Source organism: Eurytemora carolleeae, unplaced genomic scaffold (assembly GCF_000591075.1).
Source record: "Eurytemora carolleeae unplaced genomic scaffold, Eaff_2.0 scaffold158, whole genome shotgun sequence".
Lineage (NCBI taxonomy): Eukaryota > Metazoa > Arthropoda > Copepoda > Calanoida > Temoridae > Eurytemora > Eurytemora carolleeae.
Window position 1 is genome coordinate 218,687 of NW_019396117.1, and position 20,882 is coordinate 239,568.

The 20,882-nt window shown below is 35.1% G+C and overlaps 1 protein-coding gene across 2 annotated transcripts in view; it reads left to right on the top strand.

Annotated features, from left to right (window-relative positions):
- Positions 1 to 20,882, top strand: part of LOC111695444 (sushi, von Willebrand factor type A, EGF and pentraxin domain-containing protein 1) — a 59,434-nt gene extending 38,552 nt beyond the window's left edge. Inside the window, exons 40-56 of one of the 2 annotated variants that reach the window (XM_023464771.1) lie at positions 1,277 to 1,496; positions 2,203 to 2,282; positions 3,310 to 3,727; positions 4,273 to 7,192; positions 9,495 to 9,608; positions 10,186 to 10,269; positions 11,330 to 11,379; positions 11,593 to 11,669; positions 12,495 to 12,596; positions 14,312 to 14,469; positions 14,985 to 15,089; positions 15,762 to 15,911; positions 16,486 to 16,643; positions 16,945 to 17,066; positions 17,626 to 17,774; positions 18,017 to 18,140; positions 20,752 to 20,882. In XM_023464771.1, the coding sequence (XP_023320539.1) occupies positions 1,277 to 1,496; positions 2,203 to 2,282; positions 3,310 to 3,727; positions 4,273 to 7,192; positions 9,495 to 9,608; positions 10,186 to 10,269; positions 11,330 to 11,379; positions 11,593 to 11,669; positions 12,495 to 12,596; positions 14,312 to 14,469; positions 14,985 to 15,089; positions 15,762 to 15,911; positions 16,486 to 16,643; positions 16,945 to 17,066; positions 17,626 to 17,774; positions 18,017 to 18,140; positions 20,752 to 20,867 (5,147 nt within the window). In that variant the 3' untranslated portion in view covers positions 20,868 to 20,882. Of the gene's footprint in view, positions 1 to 1,276; positions 1,497 to 2,202; positions 2,283 to 3,309; positions 3,728 to 4,272; positions 7,193 to 9,494; positions 9,609 to 10,185; positions 10,270 to 11,329; positions 11,380 to 11,588; positions 11,670 to 12,494; positions 12,597 to 14,311; positions 14,470 to 14,984; positions 15,090 to 15,761; positions 15,912 to 16,485; positions 16,644 to 16,944; positions 17,067 to 17,625; positions 17,775 to 18,016; positions 18,141 to 20,751 lie in introns of both variants that reach the window. The other variant, XM_023464772.1, reaches the window with a different exon arrangement.

A 20,882-nucleotide genomic window follows, 5' to 3' on the forward strand; every position in this document is an offset into this window, starting at 1 on the left:
ACTTTAATTGAAACAATTTTTTTTCGATTTGCACAAATTCAATATTTCATTACTGCTCTGACGTGGCCAGATTAAGAAAAAACTTTTTGTCAAGGATTGAACACTTGAAAAAAATAATATGAGAAGGATGAGCATTTAGTGGTGGCTGGGCTTCCTCTCCTCGATTAACCCTGTGCCAGGTTCTGAATACTAATGCTGGTATTTCTTCAGACTGTAGAAACCTAATAAATTGGAACTATCCCAATTCCCAATATTTTCCCATACAATATACATAGCAAAGTGAATAAAAATAGTAAAGTGGAACAGACTAAGGCAACGACGACAGGTTGGGCCATAAGGTTTTATTTGGTTTGGAAATAATTGTCTGAAAAGATTTCTTTTGGAAAGTAAAAACTAGAAAAAATAAACTAAAGACCATGTAAATGTCGTCTTCATTTAGAACTTAAAAATTTTCATAAATAAAAATCAAAAAATTTTGTATGTTTGTATGTAAATACTATATAGTCGCTTAATCAATTCATTGATTTTGCCTGGCACTTCTAATTCTATAGGAATTTATCTTAAAAACTGCTTAGTTTTGTTCTTTCAAATCTCACTCCATTCCGAAATATGTTTGTAAATTTCTTAAACACATCTATGTTATTATCCAGAGGCGTATTCAGGGGTGGCTACGTGGGCTCATTACCTTCCTGGATCAGTGAAATATATGCTTTTTTTTTTGTGGAGGGGGGGTTATCCTCCCCCCCTAAAAAGAAAAAGAAAGAAAGCCCTTCCTAAGAAAAAAAACCTGAATACGCCTCTCTTAATATCTTTAAAACTATGTCTAGTTCTCAACCACCCTTAAATCTGTCAAAATACAAAAGTGAAGACCAAGAGATATATTTCGAAGATCGCAAATTGTGCATTCCTTGTTTTACAGATTATGCATGCAGGCATTATTGTGCTGTATGAAATTATTTATTTTGCAGAAAACTGGCTAAAATTCACTTCTGAAATCTTAATTTACGTTAATCTATATTTAAGTTAAATACAAATTCTAGTATGTGTTTGTAAACAAAGGGTGTCCAGTTTCTGTTGTACTGTGCACTCCATACAGACCAATTTATATATATATATATTATTTTCAAATACTTGGGACATAAAATGCCGTCATTCAACTATGAGTTTGGCCCACTTTAGCATTTAATCACTTTGATACATAGTCATTAATTGATTTTAAAATTTGTTTCTTTAGATTTCTGCATTATATTTACATTTACATTAAAATGTTTTCTAGAAATCCGATGTTCATTTCCCGAAATATTTCCGCACGGTCAGTTCAATATCAGAACTCAGGATAAACTCAACTCCACAGCAAGGATCGGCGACAAGATCGTGTTCTCCTGCGATCCTGGATTTTACCTGGATGGGTTGGATCGACTGGACTGTATGGAGGATGGGACCTGGAGTGATCTGCCTCCGATTTGTCAACCTGTTCCTTGCACACAGCCTCCAATGTAAGTTTTGGAACTATAAAAAGTGTTCCTGAAAATTTAAACAAACTTGTTATTTTCCTAACTGTTTAGTGTTGCAAAAACCTTTACTTATCCTTTTTTTCATTAACGAACTATTTAGTGTTCCAACTATTCAGTGTTTCACCTATTTAGTGTTCCTAATGTTTATTGTTCCTAATGTTTAGTCTTCCGTTCCAACTGTTTAGTGTTCCAACTGTAAAGTGTTCCTAATTTTTAGTGTTTCAAATGTTTAGTGTTTCAAATGTTTAGTGTTCCTAGTGTTTAGTGTTCCAATGTTTGGTGTTCCTAATGTTTAGTGTTCCAATTTTTGGTGTTCCTAATGTTTAGCTTAGTGTTCCCAATGTTTAGTGTTTCTAATATTTAGTGTACCAACTGTTTAATGTTCCGAATGTTTAGTGTTCCAATTGTTTAGTGTTCCTAATGTTTAGTGTACCTAATGTTTAGTGTTCCAACTGTAAAGTGTTCCTAATTTTAGTGTTTCTAATGTTTAGTGTTCCTAATGTTTAGTGTTCCAATGTTTAGTGTTCCTAATGTTTACCTTAGTACTCCCAATGTTTAGTGTTTCTAATGTTTAGTGTTCAAACTGTTTAGTGTTCCTAAGGTTTAGTGTTCCAACTGTTTACTGTTCCTAATGTTTATTGTTCCTAATTTTTTTTTGTTCCTAATGTTTAGTGTTTCTAATGTTTAGTGTTCCAAATGGTTATATAGCTGGTGGAACACCGGATACTATAAAGCAAGGAACAGTTCTGACATTCAACTGCGATCCAGGTAGTTTTATAAAACATAGTTCTTATAGTAGCAAGAAGCAAGAGGAAGGGACTGAATCCGTAATTTCAAGTAACCCTCCATGCAAAGATGGCAATGCCGGACTTATAACGGTACCCTTGACAGTAACTTGCGCATTTCTTGTTTTTAATAAGAAGCAATGGAGAAGCTCATCAACACTTGAGTCTGAGAATGCCACGAACCCATGAGAAATATTTCTTGGAAGTTTACAAGTAATTTTGCTACAAATTGGAACCTGAACAAAGTTTAAACAATCTTATATTTTTTTTTGATTGTTGAAGGAATAGAAAACACTCTTTGGATTGACATCCAAAATCCTCTTGACCTTCTTGACTTTTCTTTTCTCGTTTTTTTTCCATAAAAATCCACGATTTTAAAGTTTTAAAATGCAGATGCAAAGATGGCAATGCCTGATTTACAACGGTACCCATGAAAGCTTTGTCTGGTCAAGTATGAATTATAAATCAATGTTTTTGTTATTTTCATTTGCGTTGCTATGCGAAAGTGACTTGCGCATTTCTTGTTTTTAAGAAGCAATTAAGAAATTATCAGGACTAAACACTTTTCTGGTCAGAAAAACGATGGCATCTTCCACATTTTTTATCAGATTAAAGTTTCAAGGATACTTATGTGAATCGACCATTGCCGTCGTTGCATGGAGGGTCACTAGAAATTACGCTTATAGTCCCTTTAAAAGGTTTTCAGATTTTCTTGATTCATCGGAAAACCTTCAAATTTAAAGATGTTTATGTTTTAAATCCGCTTAATTTGGAACATAAAGGAACATAAATTTTGCTTCAAACTCAAATTTTTAAATCCAGTTACCTTTGCAACCAGATGTTGTAGATTTTTTAGATATAAAAAGTTTACACCATTACGTTGCAAAGATATAAAGATTAGAAAATTTGAGTTTTTTACAAGAACACTTATTTCAATTTCTTCGTGTTGAAAAATATATGAATATTTGTTCATCATGTTAACAGTAATTGTAGAATGTTTTAAATATCAGGGTATGAGATATCAGATACTGATAGTGTGCTGTGTGGATCCAGGGGGCAGTGGATTAAACCAGTTCCTAAATGTGAACCAGTGCTCTGCAGCACCCCGGAGAATGTTCCCAACGGTAAAACCTGGTTCGACGGAACCAGGTTCGGAGAAATGGTGATCTACAAGTGTAAGAAGGGACACTACCTGCTGGGATCCCTGAACTCTACTTGTACCAGGATAGGGGTGTGGGAACCACCTCCTCCAACCTGTGTTCCAGTGGATTGTGGGGACCTGGAGCCGGTTCAAGAAGGTTCGGTCCAGTATGTTTCCACCACCTATAAGAACACGGCTAAGTACTCCTGCAAGGATGGATACTCTCTCCGAGGTTCAGAGGAACGACAGTGTACGTCTAGTGGACTCTGGAGCAGGAGAGAACCAGAGTAAGACACCTTTTTCCTTTGTAATTCTAATAAACGATGATTTTCTTGGGTTTAAAAATCTCAAATATTAATTATTTCCGTCAACTTGATTTTTGCTCAAGACAATATTTATGTGTCTTTGCTTTTTAAAATTCTTGGAAGCATTGATAAAAAAAATACTTGATTTCTCTCCAAACATTTTTATAATAGTTAATGAACGTTGTAATTATTGTGTTTACTTAAACAAATACTTGATAATTTTTCAAACTTTCACGTTTAACTTTCTGTATAGAACCCTGTTTGGAACGGGGACAATTTTAAAACCAATTTGATACAATAATTAATCTGACTTTTGTTGCTCACTGCCAAAGAAAAATACAGTTTTAAAATGTAGTTAGTTAAAATTAAGAAACTGATTACTCGCCTCAAACTCAAATTTTCTACTACTTTTATGTTTGCAACCTGACGTCGAAGATCTTTGATATTTTGAACTATGCATTCTGTCTGGTTGAAAAGATAAACGGATTAGAAAGTTTAAGTGATCAAATCCTTTATTTGATCTGCAGGTGTGTTCCTATCCAATGTGATCCCCCTGTCCCTATCCCCCTGGGATACCTGGAGAAGAATGAAACCTATAGTTCCGGAGAAACTGCTATGTTCTCCTGCCTGCCCGGGCACAACCTTATCCAGGATACTCCTCTAGTCTGTGATCAGAACGGATCATGGTCCGGATCTACTCCGCGATGTGTCCCGGCATTGTGCCCCGGCCCTGCAGCTCTCCCCAATGGAACCTTGATCATTGGAACCTGGAGTAAAGAACCTTTACCTGAAGCATCAGTTTCATATCTCAGGGATAGCATAGAGAAGCGGAAGGGGGAAAGTGATCCCATCCTTATCCCTTGTTCAGGTTCTAAACCTCTTAGACTTGAGCCTAATGATAAGAACACTGTATTCTATCCTGTCGGTTCTGAACTCTGGTTCGATTGCTCTGCTGGATACCAGATTATAGGTTCTTCAACCAACCTTTGTCAGAACGAAAATGAATGGGAGAGTAAGTTTCCAATCTGCCAGGAGGTTATCTGCTCAAATGTACAATCTTTATCCAACGGTCGGATAACTGTGGACGGGTTCAAGTTTAGACAATATCTCAAATATGATTGCGATGATGGATATTACCTAGTCGGAGATGCAACCAGAACCTGTCTTGAGACCGGAGAATGGTCTGGAACGGAACCAAGCTGTGTTCCCCGGATGTGTCCGGAACCAAAGGATATTCCTAATGGTTGGATTGAGGATTGGTTTTCTCTTGAGTACGGATCCGTGATCATATACAGGTGTGAACCTGGGTTTAAACTCCTAGGCGGAGGAGAACGGGTTTGCGGTCATCTCGGAGAATGGTCTGGACAGTTACCAGCTTGTGTTAATACCTCACAAACCTGTTTAGTTCCTCAGTTACTCAACTCAGGATATATTGCATTCGACGGGAATCTGGAGGTTGGTTCCCTAGTTTGGTATGATTGCAATGATGATCATGAGCTGGTTGGAGAATCGGAGAGAATGTGTATAGAGAATGGTACCTGGAGTGGGAACCAACCCGTCTGTAATCCCAGGTACTGTTCACCAGTACAGAGTATACAGCATGGAAGTGTGGTGGGTCGGATATATGAACATGGATCTGTTCTTCAGTTCTCCTGCAACAGTGGATATATATTACATGGAGCGGATTCTATTTACTGTTTAGAAACTGGAACCTGGAGTAAACCCATCCCGGTTTGTGTTCCAATAATCTGCTCCGAACCTGATCAAGTATTGAATGGATTGATGAAGGGCTCCGCCAGAAGATTTGATGATTCTATTGTATATGAATGCAACCCTGGATATACTCTCCTAGGCCCTAGGGTGAGAAAATGCGATTTGAGCGGGGATTGGAGTGGAAGTAACCCTTACTGTGCTTCCATTACTTGTTCGGAGCTGACACCAATTCCCAACGGAGTTTATACTATAGAGCTGAGAGTACCTGGAGAAAAAGCAAGGTTTAAATGTGATATTGGATATATTCTCCAGGGTGCAAATAATATTACATGCAACAGTTTTGGAGAATGGGAGGGAGATATTCCTAGATGTATCCCTGCAACCTGTACTCTTGATCTATCCAGTACTCAGGCTAGTTTACTAGACCTGGAGCAGGAGGAATATGAGGTTGGGACCAAACTACGTTGGAACTGTAGACCAGGATATAAGATGGTTGGATCCAACCTGACCACATGTTTACCCAATGGAGAGTGGAACCTAGATCCCCCAACCTGTAGGATACATCAGTGCAAGGACGTATTTAAGCTTGAGAACGGAGTTATCTTTGGAACCAAGAACATCAGTCAGTCCTTAGAGGTCCGGTTCTCCTGTGATAACGGATACACTAAGATCATAGATTCATTCCTGGATTGTGATCTAGATGGAAGATGGAAGGGTACCGTTCCAATCTGCTCCCGGAGAGCTTGTCCAACCCTTCTAGAACTTGACCATGGAGAGGTTACTCTGGCTCCTTCACGAGGATCCTACATTGCAGAATTCAAGTGCAGAGATATTTTTGAACTAAAAGGTCACTCCAGGTTGGATTGTAGAAGTGATGGTACCTGGAGTCATGATAAACCCAAGTGTGTTCTATCCTACTGTCCGGATATTGAAAATATCTCAAAAATGATCTATCCAAGACGAAAAACTAGGGTTGGAGAAAGTGTAAGGTTTCAATGTGAACCAGGATATGTATTGAAAGGTTCCGGGTTTGTTAAATGTGATTCCCAAGGAAGGTGGGAATCTGAGCTTCCAATCTGCATCCCGGCCACATGTACGTTCCAGGCTAGAATTAGACACGGAGAGTGGAGAATCCAACCCAGCAGGTTCAGAAAGTCTCTCTGGGCCCAGGGAACCAGAGTGGTTGGTCTTGAAAAGCTTGGAGAGGAGGAAGGAGAACTTGCTGTTGGAGATATTCTTCAGGTTGAGTGTGATCCAGGATACAATGTTTACGGGGAGTCGGAGATACTCTGCCAGGTTGATCTTGTTCTCTCAGCTCCGATCCCTAAATGTAAACCTGTGTATTGCCCGAAATTGAGTTCAATAGAAAACGGAAACATAATCCACAACGGAACATATCGCGGAGCTGCGCTAACCTTTACATGCAACCAGGGATTCGAACTGATAGGACCTTCAGTTAGAAAATGTCGCCGGAACAAAACCTGGTCCAAGACAACTCCGGAGTGCCAACCCATCAAGTGTAAGAGACCGCACAATATTGCTCACGGGAAGGTTGACTACAACCCTAATGATCTTCACTTCCGGAGTAAGGTTCGGTTCTACTGTAACCTAGGCTATGAGCTGACCGGAGGGAATGAACGTGAGTGTGGAGATGATGGATCCTGGGTCGGAGAGGAACCAGAGTGTATCCTGATACAGTGTCCTCCTCCTAGAATACCACTACACGGAGAACAGGTATTATCCTGATACAATGTCCTCCTCTTAGATTACCACTACATGGAGAACAGGTAGTATCCTGATACGGTGTCCTCCTCCTAGAATACCATTACAATTACATGGAGAACAGGTAGTATCCTGATACAATGTCCCCTCCTAGATTACCACTACATGGAGAACAGGTACAGGTTGCCCCACTAAACATGAAATTCATTTTAAAAACTACTTATTCAAAATCTAATTTGATCTTAGATATCTTTTCAAAAACAAAGTAAATAAGAAGTGTGAAAGGCTTATCTATGAGCTTTCTAAAATATAGGATATTTGTGTTTAGACTATTTTTTCAAACCTGATAATATATGGAATGTCCTAAAATGAACACACTTTGCAATAATTCTTATGTTCTCGTTTGAATGCCACAATTATTTTTAAGAATATGGCAATTAGTACCGTGTAGTGCCGCCTCCCCCCCCCCCTTTAATACAGGGTTACCCGCAAAGGATGAGACATCAATGACGACTAAAAACGTTCTTTAAATCTATCAATTAAAGGGTTAAACTTAGGGTTTTGCCTAAAATAAAGTCTACTAATGATATATCCACTGAATGATTTTGCAACGAAAGAAATCAGTTTACAACTGGCAGGAGTCGTGAATTTAATTAAAAGAATTGAAGAAATTCCGAACAGTCGTTTCTGAAGTTTTCATCCTTTGTGTGTAACCCTGTACCACTACTTAATGAACAAATTGTTGAAATACTATGGACAATTTAACCCTAATTTTCTTAGATAATTTCCGCTGGGATTTTAAATTACTGTTTCTTCACATCCTAATAAAACATTTTTCTAAAGAGAAAAATATATTTTATATATATTTGGTGAGAAATGGATGGGAACTAGAAAACTGTTTAAGAAATGACGTGTTTGCTCTTTCTTCCAATAAAATATGGAACATAGAGTTTTTAAATTTTAACTGGTAAATTTCTTTGTATGTTCTAATGTAAGAACTTTTGTATTGTAAACCTGTGGAGTTTACCTCCATCTCTTTCACAATGGATATCGAGATAAAGCGTTGTAGATTACCACCATTTCACACAAAAAGTTAGACCTCAGGCTTCTTTTATAAATAGTTTAGTTGCAATATTTCAAAATTAAAAGAAAAATACGACAAAGATAATTCAATTGTTTTCTGGCTCCCACTGTACTATATTATATACTAGCTGAAGGGCCAGGCGTTGCGTTTGAATAACATATATTCATCGAATTCACCAAACCTTTATCATTTAGTCTATATCAATGATACTTTATATCTAGGATATCCATTAGGTAACTATATCCAACCTTTACTCTGTATCTAGGATATCCATAAGATAACTATATCCAACCTTTACTCTATAGCTAGGATATCCATGAGCTAACTATATCTAAACTTATTCTATATCCAGGATATCCATGAGCTAACTATATCCAACCTTTACTCTATATCCAGGATATCCATGAGCTAACTATATCCAACCTTTACTCTATATCCAGGATATCCATGAGCTAACTATATCTAAACTTTACTCTATATCCAGGATATCCATGAGCTAACTATATCCAACCTTTACTTTATATCTAGGATAAACATAAGCTAACTATATAAAACCTTTACTCTATATCTAGGATATCATTGAGCTAACTATATCCAACCTTTACTCTATATCCAGGATATCCATGAGCTAACTATATCCAACCTTTACTCTATATCCAGGATATCCATGAGCTAACTATATCCAACCTACTCTCTATATCCAGGATAAACATAAGCTAACTATATCCAACCTTTACTCTATATCCAGGATATCCATGAGCTAACTATATCTAAACTTTACTCTATATCCAGGATATCCATGAGCTAACTATATCTAAACTTTACTCTGTATCCAGGATATCCATAAGCTAACTATATCCAAACTTTACTCTATATCTAGGATATCCATGAGCTAACTATACCCAACCTTTACTCTATTTCCAGGATATGCATGAGCTAACTATATCTAACCTTCACTCTATATCCAGGATAAACATAAGCTAACTATATCCAAACTTTACTCTATATCTTTGATATCCATGAGCTAACTATATCCAACCTTTACTCTATATCCAGGATATCCATGAGCTAACTATATCCAACCTTCACTCTATATCCAGAATATCCATGAGCTAACTATATCGAAACTTCACTCTATATCCAGAATATCCATGAGCTAACTACATCTAACATTTCTCTATATCCAGAATATCCATGAGCTAACTACATCTAAAATTACTCTATATCCAGGATATCCATGAGCTAACGGTTGGTGGAACTGTATCCTACAGCTGTAATCAAGGTTTTAAACTACAAGGATCCAGAATAATAACTTGTCTCAACAATAAAACTTGGTCCGGCCAGGTCAGTGGTTGAACACATAAAAACGGGAATGTCAACGTATAGGGACTGTAAGCGTGATTTCAAGTGACCCTCCATTCAAACATTTACAACGGAACCCTTAAAACCTTAATCTATTCAAAACTTTGGAAGATATCGCCATTTTTCTGACTCGAAAAGGGTTATGTCCTGATAATTTCTTAATTGCTTCTTAAAAGCAAGAAATGCGCGCAAGTCACTTTCGGAGAGAAACGCAAATGAAAATAAACAGTTTCAATAGCAAAAACATTGATTTATAATTCATACTTGACCAGACAAAGCTTTCAAGGGTACCGTTGTAAATCAGACATTGCCATCTTTGCATGGAGGGTCACTTAGGATTAAGCTTACAGTCCTTTTAATGGGTACGACATTGCAACTTTAAAACTTTAAAATCGTGGATTTTTATGGAAAACAAACGAGAAAAGAAAAGTCAAGAAGGTCAAGAGGATTTTGGTTTGATAGGATGATGGCACTCTTTAAATGGATGTAAATCTAAAGAGTGTTTTCTATTCCCTCAACAATTCAAAAAATATAAGAAGATTGTTTAAACTTTGTTTAGGTTCCAATTTGTAGCAAAATTACTTGTAAACTTCCAAGAAATATTCCTCATGGGTTCGTGGCATTCTCAGACCAGGAATACCAGGTACGGATAGAAATAGTAGATTACTAAACAGGGATAGGATTTAATGAATTAAATACCAATCAATTCCAATACTTTTTTGTATTTCTGCAGTGTAGGTATCATGTATAGGACAGGGACAAATACTGAATCCCTGATTCAAGATACGTGGTGGAACCGTCTCTAGACCTGGCTCAAATTCATTAAATCCGGTCCCAGTAAACATAGAGTTTATACAATAGATAGTAACAAAATGAGAGTAGGAGTTAGATACAGTGGCTACCATAAAACTGTGAAATAGGAGGCCGACATTTAAGCAGTCTTGTATTTAATGTCGTTTAAAAGCTTTTAGTTGGAGCAGTAACCTAAAAATTAGCTTATAATTCGGAAAAGGTGTTTTTTCTTCACAAATGTTTCTTATGTTCATGGAACATTTAAAATCATAAAGTGAATGCAACAGTCGTCTTCTTTTACTAGAGTTTTATGATTTTCCCTTTACGTATTCATCTCTCACTAAGTAAAGGAATAATTAATAGAATCGCGAACAGCTCAAGTCCAGTCAACAGATAAAGACAGTTTATACTGCAGTGTCCCAATAAGCATGGGAATTCATTAACGACTTTAATATCGTCTTCGATCCATGCAGCATTTTTTTCATGAAAACAATTTTTACAGTATTCCAGCTTAAACATCAAATAACGAAAACCCCTGGTATTGAGATTTTCAAAATGTGGTCTACCATTTTTTTATCTTCAAAATTGACGGAGATATTGCAAAATTTGTACTAATTTCAATTATTTAATAAATCAAAATTGTCTTAATATCTAATATCTTCGTCAATTTTGAAGATACAAGAAAGGTATATTTATATATATATATATATTTATGAAAAGCTCGTCGGCCATATAGCCTCGTTTTTAAATTTCTTTGCCATGCATTAAATATCGGAAATTAATCACGACTTTCAAGTCGTCTTTCAATTCACATGTTTATTGGGAAACCCTGTATATAAGCACAGAGTAATGTTTTGTAAATGAGTAAACAGTTTAAACAGTAGATGATTAAAACCAAACCTGTTCTCTAGGCTAATATAGAATACAGATGTGAGGACGGATACACTTTATCAGGACTCAGGGACAAATTATTATTCAAAATAGAAAATTTATATAAGATTTTAACAGTCATTTATTAAAAACAACTTTACAACATAATTTTACAAATATGATTCATGAAACCATAATCAATAAATATCCCTAGTTCTGCCATTTCCAAAATGTGGTCTGCCTATCCCTAAAATTTAAATCTTTTTGAAGTTCGGGTTTATTTCAATAAGATGTTGTTGGTTAGAACTAGATCCTGCCTGTACTCCGGGGAGTGGGGTGGAGAGGAACCAACCTGTATTCACAATATCTGTCCTCAGCTAGGTACTATAAGCAGTAGGATGGATATGAGAAAGTCATATAATTTTGAGTTTTTGTGAATAATTGAAAGCAGCACCATCTCTGTCGTACGCATGGCATTTTATCCTCTGGAGTGTTGCTCATTTATTACTCTGTTTTTTTTTTCGTGATAAACCAATCAATATGCCATTATAGATGTCTCTTGTTTGTAGAGGTACAAATATGAGTTTTATGTTACAAACAATTTAGGAAGGAGGTTTCTACCTGGCCGCACATCTAGATTATGTTATTATCTTTGTAGAAGGCGCAATTAATTCAAGGGACTGGTCCCTTTCATTGATCTACATGCATCAATACAATTTATAAATTGAAATTTTACTCACTTTCTTGCCAAGGAACTAATGATTTTCTAATTATTATATCTTTGAAACCTTAAGGCGTTTAATCAATTTCTTCATATTATTTAAAAAATGTTCTTATAATTTAATTGACAATGGTACCTTTTATCCTATTTTCTGAATAACAATAAGTTATTGTATTTTTTTTTGAAAAAATTCTGTAAATTTTATTTATTTTCTCTCCTAGAAAACGGGGCTTTCTCTTTTATTTTTGCTTAGAAAAAAAGCTTAAATGGTACCGTTGTGAACAGGGTATGTAACTCCTTAAAAAAGATTAAATGGTACCGTTGTGAACTGGGTAGTGAACTGGGTATGTAACTCCTTAAAAAAAGATTAAATGGTACCGTTGTGAACTGGGTATCTAACTCTTTAAAAAAGAGCCACAATTGGAATCTCTGTGAAATTAATTCCCTTGAATTCTGAATATAACCCTGATCCTGCTTGTCTCTAGTACTGAAGAATGGTTGGGTTCGGACAGATGGTTCCGAGCCAGGAGATGAGGCCAGACTAGGTTGTAATCCAGGGTTTCAGATCTCAGGAGTATCCGTCCTAGGAATATAACACTATAAGATAGATCATAATAAACTTCAGGAAGAATTTTAACTAAAAATAACAGTATACATGGTCACAATTAGGGTTAAATACAGGCTGTCCTAATAAACATGGAAATTACTTGGCGACTCTGAAATTGTCTTATCTACAATTTCAGTGTTTATTGGAACACCCTGTAAGTTGAAACTTTTTCCATTTTGAAATCAATTTTTTCCATTTTTAGGATTAAATTGAGTTTATTTTGTCAAGAAGATTTAAGGATTTAATTTTATACTAGCTTAGGAACCCGGCTTTGCCAGGTAACTAAATTTGGTTAAAAATTCAGCACACTTATCTTTCTTTTATAAAAAGCTATGATAATTCCGGTGGTTTGAGAGAGTTTCCAAATCAAAAGGACTTGAGTCTTGCCACAAACTCTGATTTTCTAATCCAAATAATTTTGCAATCGAATGCCGTAGACCTTAGAAGTTTCAAACTATGAATTCTGTTAGATCAAATAATCTAAGTTTGAAATATAAAAGGTTTACACCATCAGGTTGCTAAGATATTGTGATTGGAAAATTTTTTGTTTGTGATAAGACTCAATTCCTTTGAGGCAAATTGTTTCAGGGGTTTATGAACGGAAATTCAAACAAACATATAGTTCTACTTTATATATGGATTATGACGTTATCCTTAACGTTGTAAATACAAAGTTATAATATAACCACGACCTACTTGTCCCTCAAACTGTTGTGGGACAGTTGGTTTTGTGTACACTGCAGAAAAACATAAAATATTTCGTGGATTTCCTTCTAACGTTGAGGAAATAGGGATACAAATATATCTAATAGATCTATTTTTCTTAAACATATCGAACAGTTTACAGTTTACAGTTTACACCCAGCTTACATTCATAATGTCAGCTTCCCTTTATAACTGACCAACCTACTCCCAACTCTACCAAGCTATTTTAATCTATCATTCATAACATGTTTTTCCAACATTTGAACAAAATTATGACTCTACTGAATCCCTGATATTTACATTGCAACCCTGAAAACAGGGTCCCAATGTTAGATTGCAACCTTTGGGATATAATCTAATTAATTGCAAATTTTTATTCTAAGAACTCCGAAAACATGAATTAGATTTGATTTCTGAACTCAAACATATGATTTACAAAACTAAATAGATTTTACAGTTTTTAAAACCTTAAAAGGTAGACTTTGATATGAGGCAACAATTGGATGCTTGGCAACTTGGCTTTCCTTCGACCTTGTTGGGTCCCATCAAAGCATATTTCGCTACGCTAGTGAGACCCAACAAGGTCTTTGGAAGCCTTGGTAATGTAATATTACCTCCTATATGTATTGCATCCCTTTTGCCCCCCTGTAATGAAGAGATAAATAGTTATAATTCATTAAGTTTGAAAAACTTCAGATCAGAAATCATTTAGATCGTTAAAAATTAGGTTGAAAATTCTTATATTCGAGAAACCTTTAGGTCTGAAATACTTTAGATCGTACACCGTAAGATCAAAAGATCTTTTAGGTCTAATCCTTTTGATCGAAAAACCTTTAATATTAAAACCTTTTAGGTCTAAAATCCTTTAAAATGGAAAACCCAGCAGGTTGGAAACCTTTTTGTCGGAAATTATATAGGTTTGTTTCCCCAGGTTCGATTAGAACTGTTCATGTATTGAGGAGTTGATGGTTTAGTGTTAATACTGATCAGTTTGTCAGATGAACCTGAGTTGGACTCCCAGCTTACCAACCTGTATACCTCTAACCTGCCCTCAACCTGCTCAAGTGGCTCATGGAGTAGCAGAGGTTCAAGGATATTCATACCTGGATACAGTCTCGTACACTTGCAATCCAGGATACGAGATCAGGGTAGGTGTGGATACAGTGGTCGACGTTAATATCAATGAAGACTACTTTTTTATATTGATATCTACAATTAAACAAAGAGAGGATTCTCTTTGTTTCCATGGTTATATGTATAAATGCTGTTTGAAGGCTTGGTAAAAAAACAAAATTAAAATCGAAAGTCGTCAGCATTGTATTGATATATACGACACCGACTGTAGTTTATTTATTATTCATAGACATTGGACATACATGGTTGTAAATACTAGTATATGTTGTGGCAAGAGAAAAAAAACTAAATCTTATGTATAACCTTCAATTCTGTTTAATGGTAATACTTAAAATATTTAGGGAACAATTATGGATGTATTAGAAATCTTTTAAAAATTCAGCTATTTTTATTCAAGGGTCCAATAAAATACTAACTTTATTTCTAAAAGATCCTCAAATGCCCACTGTAAAATAATTATTTTATTTATTTGAACAATCTTGGGGTTTCTTCAAATTTCTTATCAATTCCTTTAAAGTTTAATGTTTAGGGGAATACTGAACTGATTTGCTCCGAAGATTCAAGATGGAGAGGAGATATTCCATCCTGCCTTCCTAAACCTTGTGGTCTTCCTAGGTCCTATCAGAATATGGAGGTAAAGTAAAGAAACTAGAATATTCATGTTGAGTAAAAATAGTGTTACGTCGGTAATCTTACATCGGTACCCTTACATCGATATCCTTAGGCCGGTACCCTTACATTAGTAACCTTACATCTGTACCCTTTCATCGGTACCCTTACGTAAGTACCCTTACATTGGTACCCTTACAATTGTACCCTGACATCGGTACCCTTACATTTGTACCCTTACATCGGTACCCTCACTTCAGTTTACATTGGTACCCTTACATTGGTACCCTTACAATTGTACCCTTACATCGGTAACCTTACATAAGTACCTATACATCGGTAACCTTACCTCAGTACCCTAACATCAGTACCTTTACATTGGTACCCTTACATCGGTACCCATACATCGGTACCCTTACGTGCCGGATAAAAGAAGTATAACCAAGGAGTATGAATTATAGAAGGGAGATACAACTCCCTTTTTATAAGAAATATTCAGAATAGGTTATTATTGTATACGCGGTAATTTTATATCAGACATATGGTAAGGCGGGCCGCGTTAGTTGTATGTCTCTTCTATTTCATACTCCTTGAGTATAGCTCCACCATCTTACAATAGTCAACGTTAAAAGGGTATCACAAATGGAGGGTCCCTTGACATTGAGTCTAACAGTCCCTTTAATCATTAAACATTCAGGTTTCCTTTGAGAGTGAGGGTGGATACGATCTCGGGTTCGGGAGTAGAGCAGTTTACTCCTGTATCTCAGGGTTCCTCTCAGAGCAGAGGAATATTCTCACCTGCACTCAGGATGGTACCTGGAGAGGAACTATTGATCCCTGTATAGAGGTTAGTCGATACACTGCTGTATAAAAGTCAAAGATAGTATTTGAAAACGTAGAAAAAATTTGAAATCTAACAAGATCAATTTCCACATAAAGACTTTTAAAAATTGGTTTCAGTAGAGAATTGTTTACTGCTTTTCTAAGGACATGTATTATTCACAATTCAATAAAGAGCTTAAAAACTACAGAAATAAAAGATTGAAAGATTTATTTGTTTGCGAAACAATCTGTAATTTGTTTTTCATGAAGACAACAGATGTAAGGGGTGGTGGACCGGGGACTTTATTTAATGAATTGGAGAGAGTTCACTAAATTACCTATTACCGGTTCGACTATCTCTCTTGATTACTGGCTCAAATCTTGAATCACAGATTCAAAGTTCAATTACGTAGTTGAATGACCTCGCAATTCATCAAATCTGGTCTCGAGTATTATTATTGAAACTATTATTAATATTATTATTATTACTATTATTAGTATTATTACTATTATTCGTATTATTACTATTGTTATTGTTATTACTATCATTATTATTATTTTTATTATTATTATTTATAGTAGTAGCATTATTATTTCAGGTCCCCTGTGGGATTGCTCCACTGCCCGGGAATGGTTCGGTTGAGCTCCGTGTCTCCGGGTCTACCTATACAGCTGAGATGAGATGTAACCCTGGGTTCAGGCTCCTGGGCAGATCTAGAATCATCTGTCAAGAGGATTCAACCTGGCAGTTTTCCATGTAAGTTATTCTATAAAAATATCGACTAAGAAGTAATTGATGTAATTTTAAGTGGCATTTCATTTGAATAATTCATTTCATTTGAATAATTACCAATTAAAATAATTTTTTGTCAAATTCTCACTTCTCCTCTGTTGCATAAATCCGCGAGTCCTTGCAAAGAAGGCCAGGAATAGAACTATTTTATTTTCAGTCAAAAATTGTAAAGAAAAGAAAAAAAACAACCATATCACCAATGATTAAAAAACCTCAAATATTTAAGAACGAACCCAAAATAGTTGTGTCTATCTTTCCTATGCAGGGTTGAATGTATTCCTGTGGATTGTGGAGAACCTGGATTGGTTAAGGACGGATCTCTAGTAGCAGTAGAAGTAGGAGAAGGAACTGAGCTTGGTTCAAGAAGAACTCTAGTCTGTAGAGAAGGTAGAGGGTTACCCACAATGGATGAGAATTTAAGAGACTATAGACGTATTTCAAAGTGATCATTCACCTGAAGAATTGCATTTCCTTTTCTCGACTGAGTAACTATAAGAGAAAGTTGTCTTCGTTAATTTATTGAAAAAAGTGTGTTTTTTTTCTCTGACCTTTGTGAATCTGACATGCCCCTGTTTTGAAATGGAGAGTCACTAAAAATTACAAGGACAGTCCCTTAAATGTTAACTTTGTGAAATTTATTTAAAAACAATAAAGATCAAACAATATCCTTGGGAAACTTTTTTATTTTATTTTATCTGAATAAATTAACACAAAATTAACTGATTACTTGGCACAAGCAATTATTTTCTATTTTTTGTTAAAGGTCTATTACTTTGGCTTCAAAATGAAGGATTAGAAAATTAGGATTTTCGTTGTAGAGTTTTGTGAACTTTCAAAATAATGTTTCAGAGCTAAAGACCAAAGTAAAGACCAATTTATAATTCGTTGCATACAAAAATCACATTTTGAATAAGTATTGGGATAAAATAAATGAATTAATTTATAGGTTTTCTACCCGGAGAGTTGAATGAGATTGTGTGTACTGAGAATGGAACCTGGAACAGGACGGATCTGTCCTGCAACCTGGCTCTCTGTCCTAGTCTTCAATCGATTCAACATGGTTCAGTTAGATATATTAACAACAAGAATTCACAGGTTCTCTTAACTATTTAACAAAACCACAAAAAATGATACTGGACTCAAACTCAAATTTCATAATCCTTATATTTTTGCACCCTGATGATGCAATCTTTTGATATTTCAAATTTTTACTAGTTGATTTATTAGCATTGAAAGTTTAAAGTATCAAAGGGCTTTGAAATGAGGTTGCAAAGATACAAGGATTTAATCCGAGTGATCAGTTATTTTACAGTCCGGATCATAATATCATAATCTAGGATCTGTATCCGTCCGGGACAATTGCTGAGTTCTCGTGTGGACCTGGATATGTTCTGTATGGATCTCCGAACCTAACCTGTCTCCAGGATCAAACATGGGCTGGGACGATACCACACTGCCAGAGTAAGTGAACAACTTTAAACAAGAGTCAGAGGCGGGAATTAATCCTCCCTATCCCATCCCCACTATAAGATTAATACAACACACGATGGACAGGAAATGAGTCCTTCCCACAAACTCCGATTTTCTAATCCTTATATCTGTGCATTTCAAACTAGAAATTCTGTTAGATTGAATAATCTAAGTTGGAAATATCAAAGGATTACAACATAAGTTTGCAAAGATATAGAAATTAGAAATTTTGAGTTTGTGGCACAGACTCAAATCCTTTTCGCAAAAAGTTTTGATTTTTTTGGGCCCAACCTCTCATCTCAAGGTGGTAAAGATAGACTTCGGAGTGTTCTTTTGAATCTTAATCCCAAGAATGTTGATATAATGTGCATTTTGAAAAAGGAAAACAGTCCCTTTAAATAAAATTGGTCTTCTCCTCTCCATGTAGTTTTATTTAGTTCAACGTGGTTCAAACCATGATAAACCCATCAGAGCTTCAGTCGAAAACTTTTGAATAAATTAAATGAGAAAAAAATGTTAATTCCCGCATTTTTTTTATTGGCCCCTTATTGGTCAAAGTTTTGAGGATCTTTATTTTGATTATCGACCAATGAAAGGTCGGGAAATCTTTAACAATTCATCATATACAATTAATTATATTGAGGAAAACTCATAAAAATTGGAAAGTTTAAAGGAACTGTAAGCGTAATTTTGAGTGACCCTCCATGCAAATGAAAATAAACAGTTTAAAGAAACAAAAAATATTGATGTCTAATTCATATTTGATCAGACAAAGCTTTCAATAGTACCGTGTGATTCGGGCATTCCTTTAAGTTTGAATCTTAACTTTATATTTAAAAGAAAAGCCTGAGCTAAGATCAAAATATTTCGCACAATTTTGCGATTATAAGCTACGAATCAAAACGCGGTGTTCTTTAAATAAATACTAAATATTAATGTTAAATGAAATTACTTTCTTCAAAAGAATGCGCTGATGAAGCGAAAAATTAGTTTTTTCAAATCTTCTCGAGAAACATTTCTATTGTGGCTTAAGAAACATTACGAAGCAGAATAAAAGTTTTTTGAAAAGTTGGGGAAAACAAACGAAAGAGCAACAGTTATAAATTTTTACACTGAAAAATAGACTCAAATGTAAATTATTCAGATAAAATAAAAAAGAAACATTTTTTGAAATTTTTTAACTTTAATCTAAATATGAAGATGTAAATAAAATCTATGAGAAGATTAGAGTCATGAATCTTATCTCTATATAAAAAGAAGTAATCTCTGTTAGTCTATTTGTTTGTGTGTATGTCCGATCATAACTTATAAACCCTTTGACCGATTTTCCTCAAATTTTGATTGGGAAATGTTTAGTTAGTTAGTAAGTTTAATTAGTCGACTATTATTCCAGGCAAAGCAGGGTCCCCAATATATCTTATATATAAAGTAGTAATCTATGTTAATTTTGTTTGTTGCTCATTTTGCAGTTTTAACAGAACTTATGTAACAATTCCCCCCTGCACTTAGTTTACAACATGTGCGCTAAAAAAGGCCTGAAAAAAAATTATTCCTGAGAGACATTTTCCGGAGGGAGGGGACATTTCCGGGACATTTCTGTAAAATATTTTAAAATTCAGCATATTTGGCGGGTTAATGGGACTGTGGTAATTTTAAGTGACCCCCTTTTAAAAAAGGGGGTCATGCCTGTTTCACAACGTTACCTCCCTCCTTAAACCTGGAACTGATCAATATTTTGTAAGATATTGTCGTTTCCACCATTTTCTTCTGCAGCACAAATCCGCAATAACTGTTAATGCCGAGATGAATAACATGGATAATTCTTTCATCCTAGTTCAGACAAAAGGTACCGTTGTCAATCGGACATGCCACTCTAGAAATGGAGTTTCATTGTAAATTAAGTCTACCGCCCCTTAAGATGGTCTTCTTACTGCAAAAGGACCAAATGTAAAAAATTTAAAATAATCCCAAGCCTATACGTACCCTCTCACTAGAACTATATAAATAAAATGAACTAAAATAAAAAATAAAAATTAAGAATAAAAAACAGAATTTTCTTTTTCTCACTTTTTATCAGAAACTTCAAAGAGTAGTTTTATTCTTTCAATAAAAAAAATGAAAAAAATTCTTTCAGCTCCTAGATTAGATTTAAATACTGTCAAAAAATTCTGCATTTTGAATTTACATTTTGATATAATTTGTAAAATGCAAAACTGGAGTGGAATTTTCTGCCAAATGACTCTGTATATTATAAATTTTGTGAATTCTTATTCAAACCTTGATCTCTTTTATTTTTTAAAGGACAAAACTTCCTTCTAACTAACCCACAACCTAATTCTTGCCCTCTCATAGGGAAATATTAAACGTAAAAGGTCCATGAATCCCAGTTTTGAGAGCTCATTCCTGCATGCATTTCTCTATTTATCCATCTATCTGTATATCTATCAGTATCTATATGTCTATACCTGCCTGTCTAATCTATATATATATATTCACTTTATTATTCAATCAAAAAAAACAGATAAACATCCTCTATCTATATATATATATATATATATATAGATTTATCTATCTATATATATCTATCTATCTATCTATCTAGGAGTTTGGTGTGGAGGGGTGGAGCCCCCTCAGCATGGATTTCTGATGGGAGTTGGTAAACAGTTCGGAGATATTATTAGGAAAATAAATATAAAATCCTCAATCGTATTCTGTTAGAAATATTGATCTTGT